General features: G+C 36.0%; 2 protein-coding genes across 3 annotated transcripts; both read left to right on the top strand.

Moving 5' to 3' along the window:
- The first annotated feature begins 17 nt into the window (after positions 1 to 17).
- On the top strand, positions 18 to 2,560 carry LOC114823522 (disease resistance protein RPM1-like). Its single transcript, XM_070823694.1, has 2 exons — positions 18 to 1,653; positions 2,144 to 2,560. The coding sequence occupies exon 1, from the start codon at positions 71 to 73 to the stop codon at positions 1,421 to 1,423; it is 1,353 nt and encodes a 450-aa protein (XP_070679795.1). The 5' UTR covers positions 18 to 70; the 3' UTR covers positions 1,424 to 1,653; positions 2,144 to 2,560.
- A 2,913-nt stretch (positions 2,561 to 5,473) lies between these two features.
- Positions 5,474 to 13,346, top strand: LOC139197085 (disease resistance protein RPM1-like). Of its 2 annotated transcripts, XM_070823693.1 has the most exons (5): positions 5,474 to 5,836; positions 6,890 to 6,965; positions 8,553 to 8,734; positions 9,744 to 12,500; positions 12,997 to 13,346. In XM_070823693.1, the coding sequence occupies exons 4-5, from the start codon at positions 9,775 to 9,777 to the stop codon at positions 13,019 to 13,021; spliced, it is 2,751 nt and encodes a 916-aa protein (XP_070679794.1). In that variant the 5' UTR covers positions 5,474 to 5,836; positions 6,890 to 6,965; positions 8,553 to 8,734; positions 9,744 to 9,774; the 3' UTR covers positions 13,022 to 13,346. The 2 variants fall into 2 exon arrangements, with proteins under 2 accessions (XP_070679794.1, XP_070679793.1); XM_070823692.1 differs by lacking the exon at positions 6,890 to 6,965 and having other exon boundaries at positions 5,566 to 5,836.
- Positions 13,347 to 17,247: the final 3,901 nt, after the last annotated feature.

Genomic DNA, 17,247 nt, shown 5'->3' on the forward strand with positions numbered 1-17,247 from the left:
GCGTTTTGACACAGATGCATAGCTTTTAAAATTTTGAGTTAACCTCTTTTCCTCCCCTCCCTCCTCTCTCATGGCGACTAGTGCTGCCAGTATCCGAGCCCGCCAGAAAGCAATCCCGACCGGGTCGGGGCGAATTCGAGGCCCAATGAGCAGCATCTTGTTGCTTAGTTTCAACAATTTGCCCAACCGGTTGAAGCCATGTTTCCTATACTGTGCCCTTTTCCCAGAAGATTATCTCATCAAAAGAAAAAGGTTGATCAGGTTGTGGATAGCTGAAGGGTTTGTTGAACCAATTGATGGGATCACACCAAAAGAAGTTGCAGAGGGTTATCTTGTGGAACTTATTGTTCGTAGCATGCTACAAGTTGAAAAGCATGGAGCTGGAGGACTAAGAGCATGTAAGATGCATGATCTTGTGCGTGAGCTTGCTTTGTCGATATCAAAAAAGGAAAAGTTCGGTGCTACGTGTGTTTCCAGAGAAATAGTAGATAAAGCTGAAATCCGCCGATTGTCAATTCAAACAACTGAAAGAGAAATTAATTCTTGCACGGGTATGTCAGAGCTTCGCTCCTTTCTTGTCTTTGGCGCGTTAGAGAAATTGCCTTCTGGATTCGAGTTGTTGAGAGTTCTAGATGTGCAGGATGCTCCAATTGATAGATTTCCAGATGAACTAGTGTACTTGTTCAACTTAAGATATTTAAATTTGAAGAGAACTTTGATTGACGAGCTTCCAGAATCCATCGGACGACTTCGCAACCTTCAAACCTTGATCATCAGTAACAGTAAGATAAAGGCACTTCCAAAAGCAATCTCCAAGTTAGTAAACCTACGCCATCTAATCATGTTTCGTTACACTGGTGACCATTATGGCTTTATATATCTCAATGGGACAAAAGCAGCATCCGATCTAAGTAAATTACAGAAACCGCAAGTTTTGCATTCCGTTGAATCAGAAGGAAAGATAATTAAAGGCATCAGGAATATGACCCAACTTACAAGCCTCGGTATTACAAATGTGAAAGCAAGTGACGAGATGGACCTCTGTGACTCCCTTCAAAAGTTAGAGCTCCTTCACAATTTGTTTTTAATGGCTGGTGATGAAGAGGAGTTTCTTCAAGTTAATTTGACTCCTCCAGACCTTCAAATTGTTAATTTGACTGGAAAACTAGAAAAGGTACCTCTTTGGTTAGGTTCACTCCATAACCTGACACGTATTTATCTACGTTGGTCTAGACTTGAAGAAGACGTGCTACCTCACATTCAAGCATTGCCGAATCTTGAAAGGCTTTCGCTAATTAATGCATATGTTGGCGAAAAATTGTGTTTCTCCAGAGGCTTCATAAAGCTTAAGCATTTGAGGTTGTTCAAGTTCCCCTTATTGGATAGTATAGCTATAGAGAAAGGGGCGATGCCAAATCTCTAGGTCTTATGCACTGCGTACTGCCTTGAGTTAAAGGCATTGCCGCAGGGCATTGAGTTCCTTGCTAACGTAGAACGCTTGAATCTGTATTCTGTTCCAATGCAACTTATACAGTCCATAAGAGGAGGCATGGATCATCCAAAGGTACAACATATTCCTGAAATCCACCTGTATTATATGAGAGAAAATATGGAGTGTCATGAAAGTTTTTCCGGTATTCACTCTAGGAGAAGGTACGCACACTTTTATCCTTGCATAAAAATTTAATTAATGTTAGACTTACTACATTTTTTGTGTCACATTTGTACCACCTTTTTTTTATAGAGGTAGGGCCGATTGACATATATGGGTCTTATTTTTATTAGAGATGTGGTATAAATGTGGTATGAAAAATGTGGTAAAAGTAGCATTTTTGTAAAAAAAAAAAATTCCACAACGTAATCATTTGAACTATTACGTTAGAAAGTTAAAAGGTTGGTGATTTTCACACTCCTATTTTTTTTCCTTATACGCTCCTCTTGGTTTTGTTCGTTAGTGTTTTGATTTATTCAATTGTTAGGCTACGAAAAAGAGGAAGTAGTGCATCAGAGTGTAAAAATCATTTTCCCTTACAATTTGCATGTCCAATCTTATATAGAAGTCTGGCAAAGACATAAAATATGCATGCATTGAGATTTTATTCGGTAATTGTGTTTCGTTTGTTTTGTAATATCCTTTTTGCAGAATCAAGCCTCATAAGCACTTGTGAGACTGCATTGAATTCTCCTTTGTCCCAGTTGATTTTACGGTGAATCTCGACTTTCGTTATAGTAACAGAGCTGACTATATACGTGTTGTGTCATTTACCCTGCAAGGAAGAATCCGTCCATTGTTTGTTGTGTGAAGTTGCAAACATTGATCGATCTTGGTTTCTTATTTGCCCTTTGTGAAATGGAATAATGCCCAAGATTCTATTTGTGTAACTGAAACTTATATTATTGATTGCTTGTGTGTGTTTTGATGTAATAATATTGGTTTGGAACTGAATTTGTCACTGATGAGAATAATGCTTAAGATTCTGTTTGTGTAACAGGAACTTATATTATTGTTTGATTGCGTGTATTTTGATGTAATAACATTGATTTGGAACTGAATCTATCACTGATGAGACCAATTCTAACTAAACCAATGATTATGACCCATTTTTCATTTTCAATATTTATTGCTTTTTATCAAGTTTTCAAATATATATTGTTTTAGGTAGGCAAATTTTGTGGCTGATGTTTTAGCTTACTATGATTTTACCTGAGAAATTATTAAATGGTACGATATTACCACGTCGCCCAGTAATACTTTTATTCAAATTTCCAGTAATACTTTTATTCAAATTTTAACATGTGTGCAGTTTCTTTCATGCTTACAGCTAGATTAAAAAGCTTTTTTAATTTAAAATTAATTTTTTTTTCAGTTTAAACAAAATTAAAAGAACTAAAAATAAGAGGCGTTTTGACACAGATGCCTAGGGTTTAGCTTTTAAAATTTTGAGATAAGGCCATCTCCAATCGAAAAGTCCAGAGGGCTGAAAATGGCCCAAAAACCGTCTCCAACCGAGGACTAGGCCAAAAGGCTCGTGGGCCCCACTGAACAAAAAAGGGCCAAAAGGCCAATCGATTGGCCCAACCCAACCAGCCAACCTCGGGCAGAGCCAGAAATTTGAATGCAACGGCTAGCTGATGTAAGCGTGACGCTAACTAGCCATTATATTTGAATTTTTTTTTGGGCCAAAATTTAAAAAAATATATATTTAATTATAGGCCTAGAAAGGTGATTAGTTCAATGTTGGGCGTTGAGATGTTCCTTTTATAAGCATGTTTGGTTACTCAAATCTCTCCCACGAACAATGTGGGACAAATATAATGGTTGCCACACATGCAAGCTTTTGCTTGCTCAAATCTCTCCCACGGACGATGTGGGACAAATATAGTGGGTAGTTTTTAAATTTAAGTTGTTGTAGTTTTTAAATTTAAATAACAAATTATGTTTGGTCCTATGACCCTCAATTGGAGATGATTTTTTGTCACATGGCTATTTTTGATAAAAAATTATAGCTATGCACTGTTCATTAAAGTATTAATTTCTTGGACGGCCACACCTTCGGTTGGAGATGGCATAACCTCTTTTCCTCCCCTCCTTATTCTCTCCCATGGCGATTGCAGTGCTGTCAGTATCCAAGCCCGCCAGACAGCAACCCCGACCGGGTCGGGGTGGATTCGAGGCCCATGGACTATCAGAAGAAGAGGCCTAAAACCTTATTTTATCTTAATATTACATAATTACTGTTTTGTCCTCCTTATGTAAATATTGTGAATCAAAAGTGAGGGTAAAATAGGAAAAATAGGGATATGATTGTCATTTTATCAAAAGATATAAAATTACTATTTTGCCCTCCTTATGTAAGTATTGTGTATCAAAAGTGAGGGCAAAATAGAAAAAAGGGGGCAAAAGATACAAAATTACTATTTTGCCTTCCTTATGTAAGTATTGTGTATAAAAAATGAGGGTAAAATAAGAAGAAAAAAAAGGCAAAAAGTTGACAAGAATGATTCTCTTAATAATAGTATAGATTATAAATAATAAATAAATAAATAATAATAAAAACTGATAAGAACAAAAAAAAAAAAAAACCCTATTGTTCAAGCTTCAAAGTTAGGGGGAGGGTAATGGACAAGGATTGTCTGCCCTCCCACTTTCCATGCCCTCCCATGCCCTCATGTTTGTGTGCTCAGGGTTAAGCCACGTCAACATTTTATATTACTATTCATTTTTGTCTTATTATCTCTATAAAAGAAACAATATAAAATGTTGACGTGGCTTAACCGTGACCACACAAAACAGAAGAACACGGGAGGACATGGAAAATGGGAGGGCAGACAATCCTTGTCCGAGGGTAATAGACCTCTCTTTCTCTGCCGCATATCTCCTGGTTTTATTTTTATTTATTTTTGGTAAAAAAAACCTTCCTGATCTCTTTATTCTCTAGAAACTCATGTGTTATTACCATTTATCAGACGATATGTTTTCCCGCTTGTTCATATTGTTCTCACGCTTGGCCAATGGGGGAAAAATTGTTTTCCACAATCTAATTTATCACTCAAAATACTAGGAATGAAGAATTAGGATTTTGGGTTTAGTTTTGTTTACCGAACAAAATAATTCAAGAGATCGAGCGATTGCTTGATACGCTTTGTGTGCTTCTTAATTTTGTATCAATCGAATCAAATCGACATGTAGTAAAGACGGATTTTCTCTCCTCCTGCTTACGTTCATGACCAGTTGATTTTTTTTCCTATTGAGTTTTATTGGATTAATTGATTCTTATTCATTTAATATAATTGTTTATTTATTACTTATAATTCACATCATCGTCCATGTCACTTAAGGTTTAAAATTTTCAACATTAGTCTTAATCAAGATCATTGAATGTTATAAAATCTAATGACTAAAAAAGAGTGTAAAAATACTTGTCTCCTGATCCTATTTTATATGTATTTTTATATATGAATATAAATTATTATCTATTAGTTTTTCAATACAGTATGATAATATTGTTGGTAATATTATGGAATACTAATCACATACCAAAAATTTCAGTTTGCTACAATATCGTGTCATTATTGATTAGCACAAAATCGATATGGTACGATTATCAATCGGTGGCACGATATTGACAAAAAAAAAAAATCACCCTAGAGTTAGTAACTCACCCGTGACAAGTGTTGAATCAGAGACTAAAAAAGTAATTGAATTCTACTGGAAGTGTATATAAACTTTTGTAATGTGAATTAAAATTACAGTGTGCTTGAGTGATTTTTCAAAACCTTGTTCGTTATTTGAAATAAGAATTTTCTGTTATATTTTTAATTTATTCGTGCACCAATTATTTTTCTGCCGACACCAAATTCGAAGCGCAACTTTAATATGACCCCACCTGGCAAGTACTGCGAGCAAAATACATCCTACGCGGTTTCAGTTCCACGATTTACAAATTGCCACACACATCACATTATTATCTTTGTCCAAAGGTTTTTGTCTTCGTCTGAAATTATTGGTCTGTCAGAAAGTATTCGTAAGAGCCATAAAGTATTGGTCTTTGTTTCATGAAACATGACTTCCATCCTAACGTGCAATTGTTTCTAATTCTAAAGTGATTTTCTCTGATTTTACTTGTTTCTCTGTCGGATCGAATGAGAAAAGATAAAAGGCTCATGAAATTGACGTGTGGGGTTAGGAATGGTTATATTCTATGAGTGAGCTCCAGTCCCTTCGTCTCATATTTGATATTTTTATTTTCGTCGACAAGGGAGCCCAAAAATAACGACGTCGGAGCAACTGAAGCATATAATTGCAACTCTTTTGTGAGCTTCCATATGTCCCAGGGTATGTTATTCTGCAATCTTACTACCATATCAAATATCCTTCTAGTAATTTTTTGGAAGAAAGTATAGGGGCTTATGAGCTACATCTGACTTTTGTTTCACTTTTTTTTCTTATTATATATGTAATTCTGTTGGAATGCATGCAAGTCATATGTTTTGTTAAAATGCATGCATGAAATAAACATGTTGGATGACTAGTGAAGTTAGGCTAGTCAACATTCTTTGTGTAAATTAGGCAAGTTAGGCAAGTTAGGAAATTAGGCAAGTTAGGCTTATGTTCTCTTTCTTTTCCTATATAATGTTTCATCTTGTAATTGTTTTGATATGAAATACACATCCAAAATTCTACATGGTATCAGAGCAGGAACTCGAAATTCCTGGCTCTGTTGATCGTTTCCGCTAAGTTTCTTTTACTCTAAGCCAAGATGGCTGGAGAACATTTACTCTAAGCCAAAATGGCTGGAGAACTTTTACTCTAAGCCAAGATGGCTGGAGAACATTTACTCTAAGCCAAGATGGCTGAAGAACATTTACTCTAAGCCAAGATGGCTGGAGAACATTATGAAGCTGAGAGCTCGATGGATGCTTTAGCTCTACCTAACGTTGTTCAAGTTTGCGGCACGAAGCCATTTCAAGTTTGTTTGTTTGCGGCACGAAGTCATTACTGTTTGTTTGCGGCACGAAGCCATTTCAAGTGGGAATTTGGTAACATGGCGCAGCAAGAAGCAAAGCGTTATTTTTACTAAACCTCTTCCTACGGTTCAGTTCATGCGCATTCTGTCCAAGCTTGGCTCAAGGAATCCCCTCGATCCAGCTTGAGGGGGAGTGTTGGAATGCATGCAAGTCATATGTTTTGTTAAAATGCATGCATGAAATAAATATGTTGGATGACTAGTGAAGTTAGGCTAGTCAACATTCTTTGTGTAAATTAGGCAAGTTAGGAAATTAGGCAAGTTAGGCAAGTTAGGCTTATGTCTACTTTCTTTTCCTATATATATGTTTCATTTGTAATTGTTTCTTCATGAAATACACATAAAAAATTCAACAAATTCAGATTCTGAGCATTCATCATCAAACACAAGACTTCAAATTCGATTTCTTCTTCAACAACATTGCCTGTAAAAAAAGGGGTGAGTTATTGATTTAAACGCCATTAAGTTGAATTTGGTTGGAAGTCTAGTCAATATTATTTGGTGTTTTATTTTAATAATTTAAGCAAGCAAACGAGTTATATTTATCGTGTTTTCGTTGTTTTGTCATATTCGTCATTTTAACAGATAATATTGTGTCAAATATGTTATCCTAATAAATTCTTCACAAATGACCCCAATAACGACTTAATTCGTTAACGAATTGTGTCGCCTCACGCAATGATGAAGCCAAAAATTATCAAGAGGAGGGGCAAAAGTTAAACGGTTTAAGGTCCCCAAAAAATGTGGACATCCATTCGAGGCCGAAGTCTAGTGTTTACATGAAGAATATGTGAACTACCTCGAATATTTGTAGGATAATTTGCACTAACTGAAATATTCAAAGTAGGAATTGGACATGACCTGACCTAGGCGGATTAGGCGAATTTGAATTTTTTTAATTATATATTGTATAAATAAGTGTTTATTTATTATATACATATAATATCTAAGAACATTGACTATAAAACATACAATATATAAAAATATAAAAAAAAAATTTTACTTTGTTGTATTTAACAGTAGGAGATAAAAATTCAAATGATTACAAGTTTTTAATACTTTACAAAATATTTTTTAAAGTTCGTATGAATTTATAGTAAATTTGAAGATAAATAATAATGTAAAAAAAGTTAAAAAATATTGAAAAAGTGGGCAAATTATTCAAACAATAATTAAAAAACAAAACAAATCTCAATATAATCAGCACATTAAATAGCTAGCTATGTGGCCCAAACTTATTGGGTACAATAATTGAAAAACCAAATTAAAGTGGGTAACTTTGAAACGGCATGTGGGGTGGGGTGGGTAAGAGAGAAAGTTACTTTTTAGTAGCTGCAAAATTGGGTATTTTGAAAAGAAAAAAAAAAGGAGAGCCTGGGCGTAGGAAACCCAGAACACCAAAAAATCAGATGGGACCAAAGGGACGGAACCACTGATCCTAGACTTGATTTTCGGCTTGGGGAGGGGCGACCCTTATGTAGCTTTGCCCATGATCTCATGCCTATTTAATAGGTCATGCAAGAAATTAATATACCTAATACTAATTTAATAGTTGGGAACTCCCCCGTGATAAGTGTTGAATTGGATCAGAGATGGAAGTGTATATAAACTTTTGTAATGTGAATTAAAATTACAGTGCGCTTGAGTGATTTTTCAAAACCTTGTGTTTGTTATTTGAAATAAGAGTTTTCTATTATATTTTTAATTTTATTCGTGCACCAATTATTTTTCAACCGATCCCAAATTCGAAGCGCAACTTTAATATATGACCCCACCTCGCAATTATTGTCGGCGAGCAAAATACATCCTACGCGGTTTCAGTTCCACGGTTTACAAATTGCCACGTACATCACGTTATCATCTTTGTCCAAAGGTTTTTGTCTTGGGCTGAAATTATTGGTCTTTGTCAGAAAGTATTCGTAAGGACCAACAAGTCCTGGTCTTTGATTCATGACTTCCATCATAACTTGCAATTGTTTCTAATTCTAAAGTGAATTTCTCTAATTTTACTTGTTTCTCCGTCAGATCGAATGAGAATTGATAAGAGGATCGTGGAATTGACGGAAGGGGTTAGGAATGGCTATATTCTCCCTTCGTCTCATATTTGATATTTTTATTTTCATTGACAAAGGAGCCCAACAATAACGACGTCAAAGCAACTGAAGCATATCATTGCAACTCTTTTGTGAGCTTCCATATGCCCCAGGGTATGTTATTCTGCACTCTTACTACCATATCTAATATCCTTCTAGAAATTTTTTGGAAGAAAGTATAAGGGCTTATGAGCTACATCAGACTTTTGTTTCACTTTTTTTTTGTATGTAATTCATATTCTGAGCATTCATCATTAAACACAAGACTTCAAATTCGATTTCTTCCTCAACAATTACGTATATTGAAAAAATAAAATGCAAAATGAAAGTTTTTTATTTTCTGTAAAGCTTATAACAATTTATTGAAAAAAAAAATAAAAGTATTCAACAAGTCTATTACAATATCTTGAAAAAATAAAATGCAAAGTGAAAGTTATCTATTTTCTGCCTAGACAGGTCTAGGCGGTGCCTAACTAGGTTTAGGCGTCCTTGCTTAATTTTCAAATTCCTAAGCATTAATTGGATCAATGGCCAACCGCCTAGTGCCGCTGGAATTTTTAGAACAGTCGTTAACGTGTTGACCCCAAGACCTGTTATTTTCGTGTTTTTCAGCGTCTGATTAACGGGTCGTGCAAAAAATTGTGTGGTATTTGTGTAGAGTCCAATCTACTATACCCAAAACATTCCGTTCTTTTCGACGTGTGTACTTTCATTTAACAACAATTTTGTGGTACTTGCCAACTGCCACCTACAAAGAATTGAAACTTTTGGTTATCCTTTAACACTGACTAAAATCCATGACATTTGGTGGAAGAATTAGATTGAATGAGTTCGAAATTTTCAATCATAGATTTTTGTTATGGAACCAAATTCTTTAATTATGTGTTCTTGCAAAAAAGACTCGAGAAGTAGTTTTCGGACTTTTGAAGTTTGGCCCTTTGTTAAACTGAATGAAAGTTAAGAACAGAAAATTAAATTTCTTGTGTACCTTATTTAGATCTTGATTTCTTTTGGCTTGTGGTTTTGTTTTGAAAACTAAGCACATAGTTTGTTAAATACAAAAATTTATCCATTGCGTTCTTTTTTTCTTTTTCTGTTGTTTTGAAACTTGTCTTTTCTGCAGACAGATTGCATACCAAGTATCGAAAGCCAAAATGGAGTCAGCTGCATCACTATTGGTTGGGAAAATTGCGGCCATTCTTGAGAACGAAGCATCTTCCATAGCGGCAGTCCGTGATGAAGTTGATGAGCTTAAGCTGGAGCTCATAAGCATGAAATCTTTCTTAATAGATGCTGAAGGCAAGGAACCACAAACAGAAGGAGAGAGAACGTGGGTTACAAGCGTCAGAGATTTGACCTGCGATGCTGAAAATGTCATTGATGAGTTCCTGTATCACATATATGACAAGCAAAGTGCGACTCCATTTGCAAAATTGCTCCACAGAACCATTTACTTTCCAAAGAATCTTTGGTATAGGCATCGAATAGCCAAAAAATTACAGAAAATCACGAAAAAGATCAAAGCCATTCCAGAGAGGAATGAGAGATATGGTGTCTCTACAATAGAAGGAACAAGTTCGGGTAGTGTTCCCAGATGGGTGAAGAACAAAGCCGAGTCTTCTCTTTATATTATGGAAGATGAATTAATCGGCATTGAAGACAAGAAGCAAACGTTAATGGGATTGTTGATGAATGGCGAGGAAAATGAAATGGTTGTGTCTGTGGTCGGGATGGGAGGATCAGGCAAGACAACTCTAGTTGCCAATATCTTCAACAACGAAAATGTAAAGCGGCATTTTGACTGTTATGCATGGATCACTGTTTCTCAAACTTTTGTGATCGAAGACTTATTCAAAAATCTGATCAAGCAATTCCACCAAGGAAGAAAGGAAGAGGTGACAACACAATTGGATTCTATGAGTTACAAAGAATTGTTAGAGATGTTGTCGGCATACTTGAAGTCTAAAAGGTACCTCGTTGTATTGGATGATGTGTGGGATATTAAACTTTGGCAAGAAATAAAGATACCACTTCTTAATAGGCATCATGGAAGTCGAATCATGCTTACAACTCGAAAGAAAGACATAGCATCCTATTCTTTTGAAGTTGAAAGTCGTCCTATTGAAATTGAACCCTTGGGAAACAATGAAGCTTGGGAGCTCTTTAGCAAGAAAGCATTCTCAACTTACGATAATAAATCTTGTCCACCAGAGCTTGAATCCTTAGCATGGAAACTTGTGGATAAGTGTGAAGGCCTACCTCTGGCAGTGGTAACTTTAGGTGGTCTAATGTCTTCCAAGAGGTCATCATCGGAATGGAGAAGTGTATATAACAGCTTAAATTGGCACTTGACTAACAATCCTATGCTAGAACCAATGAGCAGCATCTTGTTGCTTAGTTTCAACAATTTGCCCAACCGGTTGAAGCCCTGTTTCCTATATTGTGGCCTTTTCCCAGAAGATTATCTCATCAAAAGAAACAGGTTGATCAGGTTGTGGATAGCTGAAGGGTTTGTTGAACCAATTGATGGGGTCACACTAGAAGAAGTTGCAGAGGGCTATCTTGTGGAACTTATTGTTCGTAGCATGCTACAAGTTGAAAAGAATGAAGCTAGAGGACTAGGAGCATGTAAAATGCATGATCTTGTGCGTGAGCTTGCTTTGTCGACATCAAAAAAGGAAAAGTTTGGTGCTACGTATGTTGGCAGAGAAATAGTTGATAAAGCTGAAATCCGGCGATTGTCAATTCAAACAACTGAAAGAGAAATTAATTCTTGCACAGGTATGTCAGAGCTTCGCTCCTTTCTTGTCTTTGGCGCGTTAAAGAAATTGCCTTCTGGATTCAAGTTGTTGAGAGTTCTAGATCTGGAGGGTGCCCCAATTGATAGATTTCCAGATGAACTAGTGTACTTGTTCAACTTAAGATATTTAAATTTGAAGGGAACTTTAATTGAGGAGCTTCCAGAATCCATCGGACGGCTTCGCAACCTTCAAACCTTGAACATCCGTGACAGTAAGATAAAGGCACTTCCGAAAGCAATCTGCAAGTTAGTAAACCTACGCCATCTAATCATGCATCGTTACACTGGTGATCATTATAGCTTTATATATGTCAATGGGACAAAACCAGCATCCGATCTAAGTAAATTACAGAAACTGCAATTTTTGCGATGTGTTGAATCAGAAGGAAAGATTATTAAAGGCATCAGGAATATGACCCAACTTACAAACCTCGGGATTACAAATGTGAAAGCATGTGACGAGATGGACCTATGTGACTCCCTTCAAAAGTTAGAGCTCCTTCACTCTTTGATTTTAATGGCAAGTGATGAAGAGGAGTTTCTTCGAGTTAATGCACTACGTTTGCCTCCTCCATACCTTCAAAAGGTCTGTTTGGCCGGAAAACTAGAAAGGGTACCTCTTTGGTTTGGTTCACTCCAAAACCTGACGTGTATGATTCTATATTGGTCTAGACTTGAAGAAGATGTGCAACCTCACATTCAAGCATTGCCGAATCTTGAAAGGCTTGAGCTATATAATGCATATGTTGGCGAAAAATTATGTTTCTCCAGAGGCTTCATAAAGCTTAAGCGTTTGGAATTACTTGACTTCCCCTTGTTGAATAGTATAGCTATAGAGAAAGGGGCGATGCCAAATCTCCAGGCCTTACGGATTAGGCGTTGCGCGGAGTTAAAGACATTGCCGCAGGGCATTGAGTTCCTTGCTGACGTAGAACGCTTGATTCTGATTTCTGTTCCAATGCAACTTATGGAGTCCGTAAAAGGAGGCACGGATCATCCAAAGGTACAACACATTCCTGAAATCAACATGTATTACGAGAGACAAAATAGGTGGTGTCATGAAAGCTTTTCTGGTAGAAGGTACGCACTCTTTTATCCTTGCATAAAAATTTAATTAATGCTAGACTTACTATATATTTTGTATCACATTTGTAACCTCTCTTTTATAAAGGTAAGGCTCATTGACATATGTGGGTCTCATTTTTATTAGAGAAGTGGTACAAATGTGGTATGAAAAATATGGTAAAAGTAAGTTTTTGTAAAAATTTGTAAAAAAAAATTTCCCCAACGTAATCATTTGAACTATTATGTTAGAAAGTTAAAAGGTATGTGATTTTTATACTCCTATTTTTTTTTTCTTATGCTCTCCTCTTTTTTTTGTTTGTTAGTGTTTTAATTTATTCAATTGTTAGGCTACGAAAAAGAGGAAGTAGTGCATCGGAGTGTAAAAATCATTTTCCCTTACAATTTGCTTGTCCAATCTTATACAGAAGTCTGGCAAACATAAAACATGCATGCATTGAGATTTTATTCGATAAATGTGTTTTTTTTTTGTTTTGTAATATCTTTTTTGTAGAATCAAGCCTCAGAAGCACTTGTGAAACTGCAGTGAGTTCTCCTTTCTGCCAGTTGATTTTGCAGTGAATCTCGACTTTCGTAATAGTAACAGAGTTGGCTATACACGTGTTGAGTCATTTGCCCTGCAAGGAAGAATTCGTTCGTTGTTTGTGTGTTGTGAAGTTGCAAACATTGATCGATCTTGGTTTCTTATTTGCCCTTTGTGAAATTGAATAATGCCCAAGATTCTATTTGTGTAACTAAAACTTATATTATTGATTGCTTGCGTGTGTTTTGATGTAATAATATTGGTTTGAAACTGAATCTATCACTGATGAGAATAATGCCCAAGATTATGTTTGTGTAGTATGAACTTATATTATTATTTGCTTGCGTGTATTTTGATGTAATAATATTGGTTTGGAACTGAATCTGTCACTGATGAGATCAATTCTAACTAAACCAATGATTATGACCCATTTTTCATTTTCGATATTTAATGTTTTTATCAAGTTTTCAAATATAAATTTTGTGGCCGATGTTTTAGTTTATTATAGTTTTATCTGAAAAATTATTAGATGGTACGGTATTATCAGGTCGGCAGGTGATTCTTCTATTCAAATTTAAACATGTGTGCTGTTTCTTACAGCTGAATTAAAAAGCTTTTTGTTGTGATAATATGTGGATGGCCCACATGAATAGTTTGTTACTATTTATGCACAGTATTTTCACTATTCATTTGTGGAAAATTTGTAAAGTGAATAGTGCTTTCTTTTGTTTATATAAAGGAAGAAGAGGAATGAAGTGAGGAGAGTTCACGGGAAAGAAAGAGAGGAAGGAAGGAAGAGGAAGAGAGAGAAGGAAGAGGAAGAGAGAGAATAGAGGAAGATGAGAGGAGATAATAGAGAGAGTTATCTTTGTACTCCTATTATTCTAAATTATAATGGAAGCACCACTGCTGCCCCGAGGACGTACTCCAGTCACACTGACTGTAGAGGAACCTTGTAAATTTTGTGTCTTGCTTATTTATTCCACTGCACACACCGTCGATTTCACAACACGTTATCAGCACGAGAAGCTCTCATGTCAGTGGAAAGCACAATATCATAAATCTGGTGAAGCATTATCTACCTCTCACCTCGGTCAGCTAAAATCTCACAGAGTAAAGATGGCAAGCCAGACATGTCAAACAGGGAAGATCATCTTGTCACAAAAATCCATCAACCTTTCTTTTATCACTTTTTCTTTTATCACTCTAACTATTGATGTGCTAATCCTTATCCCTGCTAGACCTGCAATCTATTTTTCTCTCGTGGACAAGAAAGATGGAGAGATCTTACAGACAAACAAAGGTGCAGCAAAACAAGCAAAGGTATGTCCATTTTTCATTTCTCCCACCGCGCCAGAAGCGCCCCACCGAATTCCGGTGCGAATTGAAATTTCCAACGACCTGAAGTCGTCACGAGATAAGAAAACTCGTACCTGACAACTAGTTTCCAGAGATCCAAAAGAATCTCATTAGACTTGGAAACCCAGATCGTGTCGTTCTCAATGGATCTCGAGGACCTCCATGAATCCTCAGTTGTCTGAGATGGTGATGGCATGACTGACCCCACACAGGCCTCCCTCTCTTGTGCCTTCGTCAACCTTACTGTCATCTATGTCTCTATGGAGAGGTTCTTGCTTTGCGATGCCATGTTCTTTGGGCCATGCAAGAACAACGCCAGTCTCTGGTAGCCTTTTTGGATTGAATTGGTTTTGTGTAACCCCCACAACAACCCAGCTGGTACTGGGTTTCGAGACTGGTAGAGATAGACAAAGAAAAGGGGAAATGGGGCCAATGATTTAGAAAGGTGCGTTGCACCATGTAAAATAAAAGAAATAAAAACAAAAGTTGTTGGAATGTTGTAACATGTGATTGAATAAGAAAATAATAAAATAAAATAAAGGTAAAGGTTTTTGGATGGTGTTACACCATCTGAAAAGAAAGAAGAAAATATGTATATATTTATGTGAATGGTGTTGGCTTAAAACACTTTCACAAGTTCTATTTATTTAAAGCAATTTATTTACAGTGGGTAGAATTATTACCCTTTGCTTTAAAGCTTTGATATTTATGTGCATGGTGTTGGTTTAAAGCCCATGTCACAAGTTCTATTTACTTTAAAACAATTTATTTATCATGGACGGTTTTACCGCCTACTGCTTTAAGTTTTGATTTATGTGAATGGTGCTGAATTAAAGCCCTTGTCACAAGCTTTAATTTATTTATTGTTCAATTTATTTACTATGGCTGGAATTACCGACTATTGCTTTAATTTATTTATTGTACTTATCTTTTGTTACAATGAGTATATATAAGACCCAAAGTTCCTTGATCAGATCAGAACCTGCAGTTTCTTGATCCTCATCATATAAAATGATTGGACCCGAAGTTCCATCATACAAAAAGATCAGGCATGAAGTCCTTTGATCCTGAAGATCAGAACATGAAATTCCTTGATGAGTACCTTAAGTTTGAAGTGCCACAGTGCCTCAACTTAATTATAATAAAGGTCATAAAAGTCTCAGTCCATAGACTATTTAATAAGGACCAGAAGTTCCTTATGTCCATACTTAAAATGGTTTAGCAGAAGCATTTATTAAGCGGATGAAATTGATTACCTGCGCTCTGCTCATGAAAACGAAATTACCAGTTTTCTACATGGGGACATGTCCTTTTACATGACGCATTTTTAAGTTCGGATGAGACCAGTTTCCAACCATCAATATTGCTCAGTACAACTCGTGTTTGGGAACTAGCCAAACATTATACATTTACGAGTTTTTGGTTGTGTTATCTATGTGCCTGTAAGACTGCCACAACGTACTGAAATGAGGCATCATCGTAGATTAGGCATTGATGTTGAACACCATCTATCATTCAATATTTGGAACCCTTAACTGGGGATATGTCTACCGCATGATTTGCGGACTATGATTTTGATAAGACAATTTTCCTGCCATTAGGGGGAGAAAATAACATCGTTCCAGAAGAACGATGAGAAAATATCATTCCAAAATAATGATGAGAAAAGACCGTTCCAGAAGAACGAAGAGAATTTGTCTTATTTTGATTCACGAAGCAATCAATGAGAAAATGAAATATGAATAATTGAATGATGCAACGAAAGTGATGAAATCATATATACTTACTGCAAATGTGCCTACAAGAATTGATGTCTCTGTTGGATAAAATAATGAGACAGTAAATGATTTATCTGTTGCACGCCTGAAGCATGGCAGATTTTTAGACTCAAAAGGTTCAGTTATTCGAAAGAAGAATAATATGGCACTATTGAACTATTGCATTCCCGAAGCATAACTGTTGCATGCCAGAAGCATAACAGTCACTGCATGGATACACGTCCCAGATAGGACAATCCACAGACATGGGAATGTTGATGTCTCATACATGGAGCATAATAGACATATAGGTTCCAATGACTCAACTCCCGGAAGTGGAGATTAAAATCCAAGCTCTATAACGCTCAAGAGGAGGTTATGATCCACATTCTCTAAATTATGACTATCCTGGAAGAGATAGCGTCATGCCTTTGAAGAGGCAATGGATATCCAAAGAAATGAAAAGCTTTTATGCATGCCCATGCACATGAGAATATGGGATCACGGATTGATGATAACCAATGGTAATTTTGGTTTTTACAAGTAGCTACTAAATTCATCAATGAGCTATGTTAATATTGAGCCACGTTCTTTTGTTTGTCGACAAAAGAAAAATTATTGGCCAAAATGGAGAAAGGCAATTTCATTACAATTTTGTAAGAACGTGGGCAAATGAACCTATATATATTTGAATACAATACAAATAGCCAAAAGATGTTGAACCCAGGAGGTTACATTGGGCATTTGTAATACAGTGAAATACACTCACATGATATGACACAAGGTTGTAAACGAGTTCATATGAATGGAGAATTATATACGAAGGGTTGTGAGTCGCCCACATTATATCTCCATAAGTAAATCCCTCAAGTATACATGAGAACAAATTGCTCTGTATAAATTCCAAAGGAAAATGTGTCATGAAGTGTAGAAAACCCTTGAAGGATTCAAATTGCTTGAAGTAAGCCTCTGAAGGGTAAAACATAAAATATGTACTCAATACCAATGGATGATATAAATTGCCTTAGTGAGTACTATCATTATGATATTGTTGCAACATACTAAAATCTCTTGCAAGAGTCAATGACATTAAATTATAACTCTT

The sequence above is a fragment of the Malus domestica genome, chromosome 06 (genome assembly GCF_042453785.1).
Source record: "Malus domestica chromosome 06, GDT2T_hap1".
NCBI lineage: Eukaryota > Viridiplantae > Streptophyta > Magnoliopsida > Rosales > Rosaceae > Malus > Malus domestica.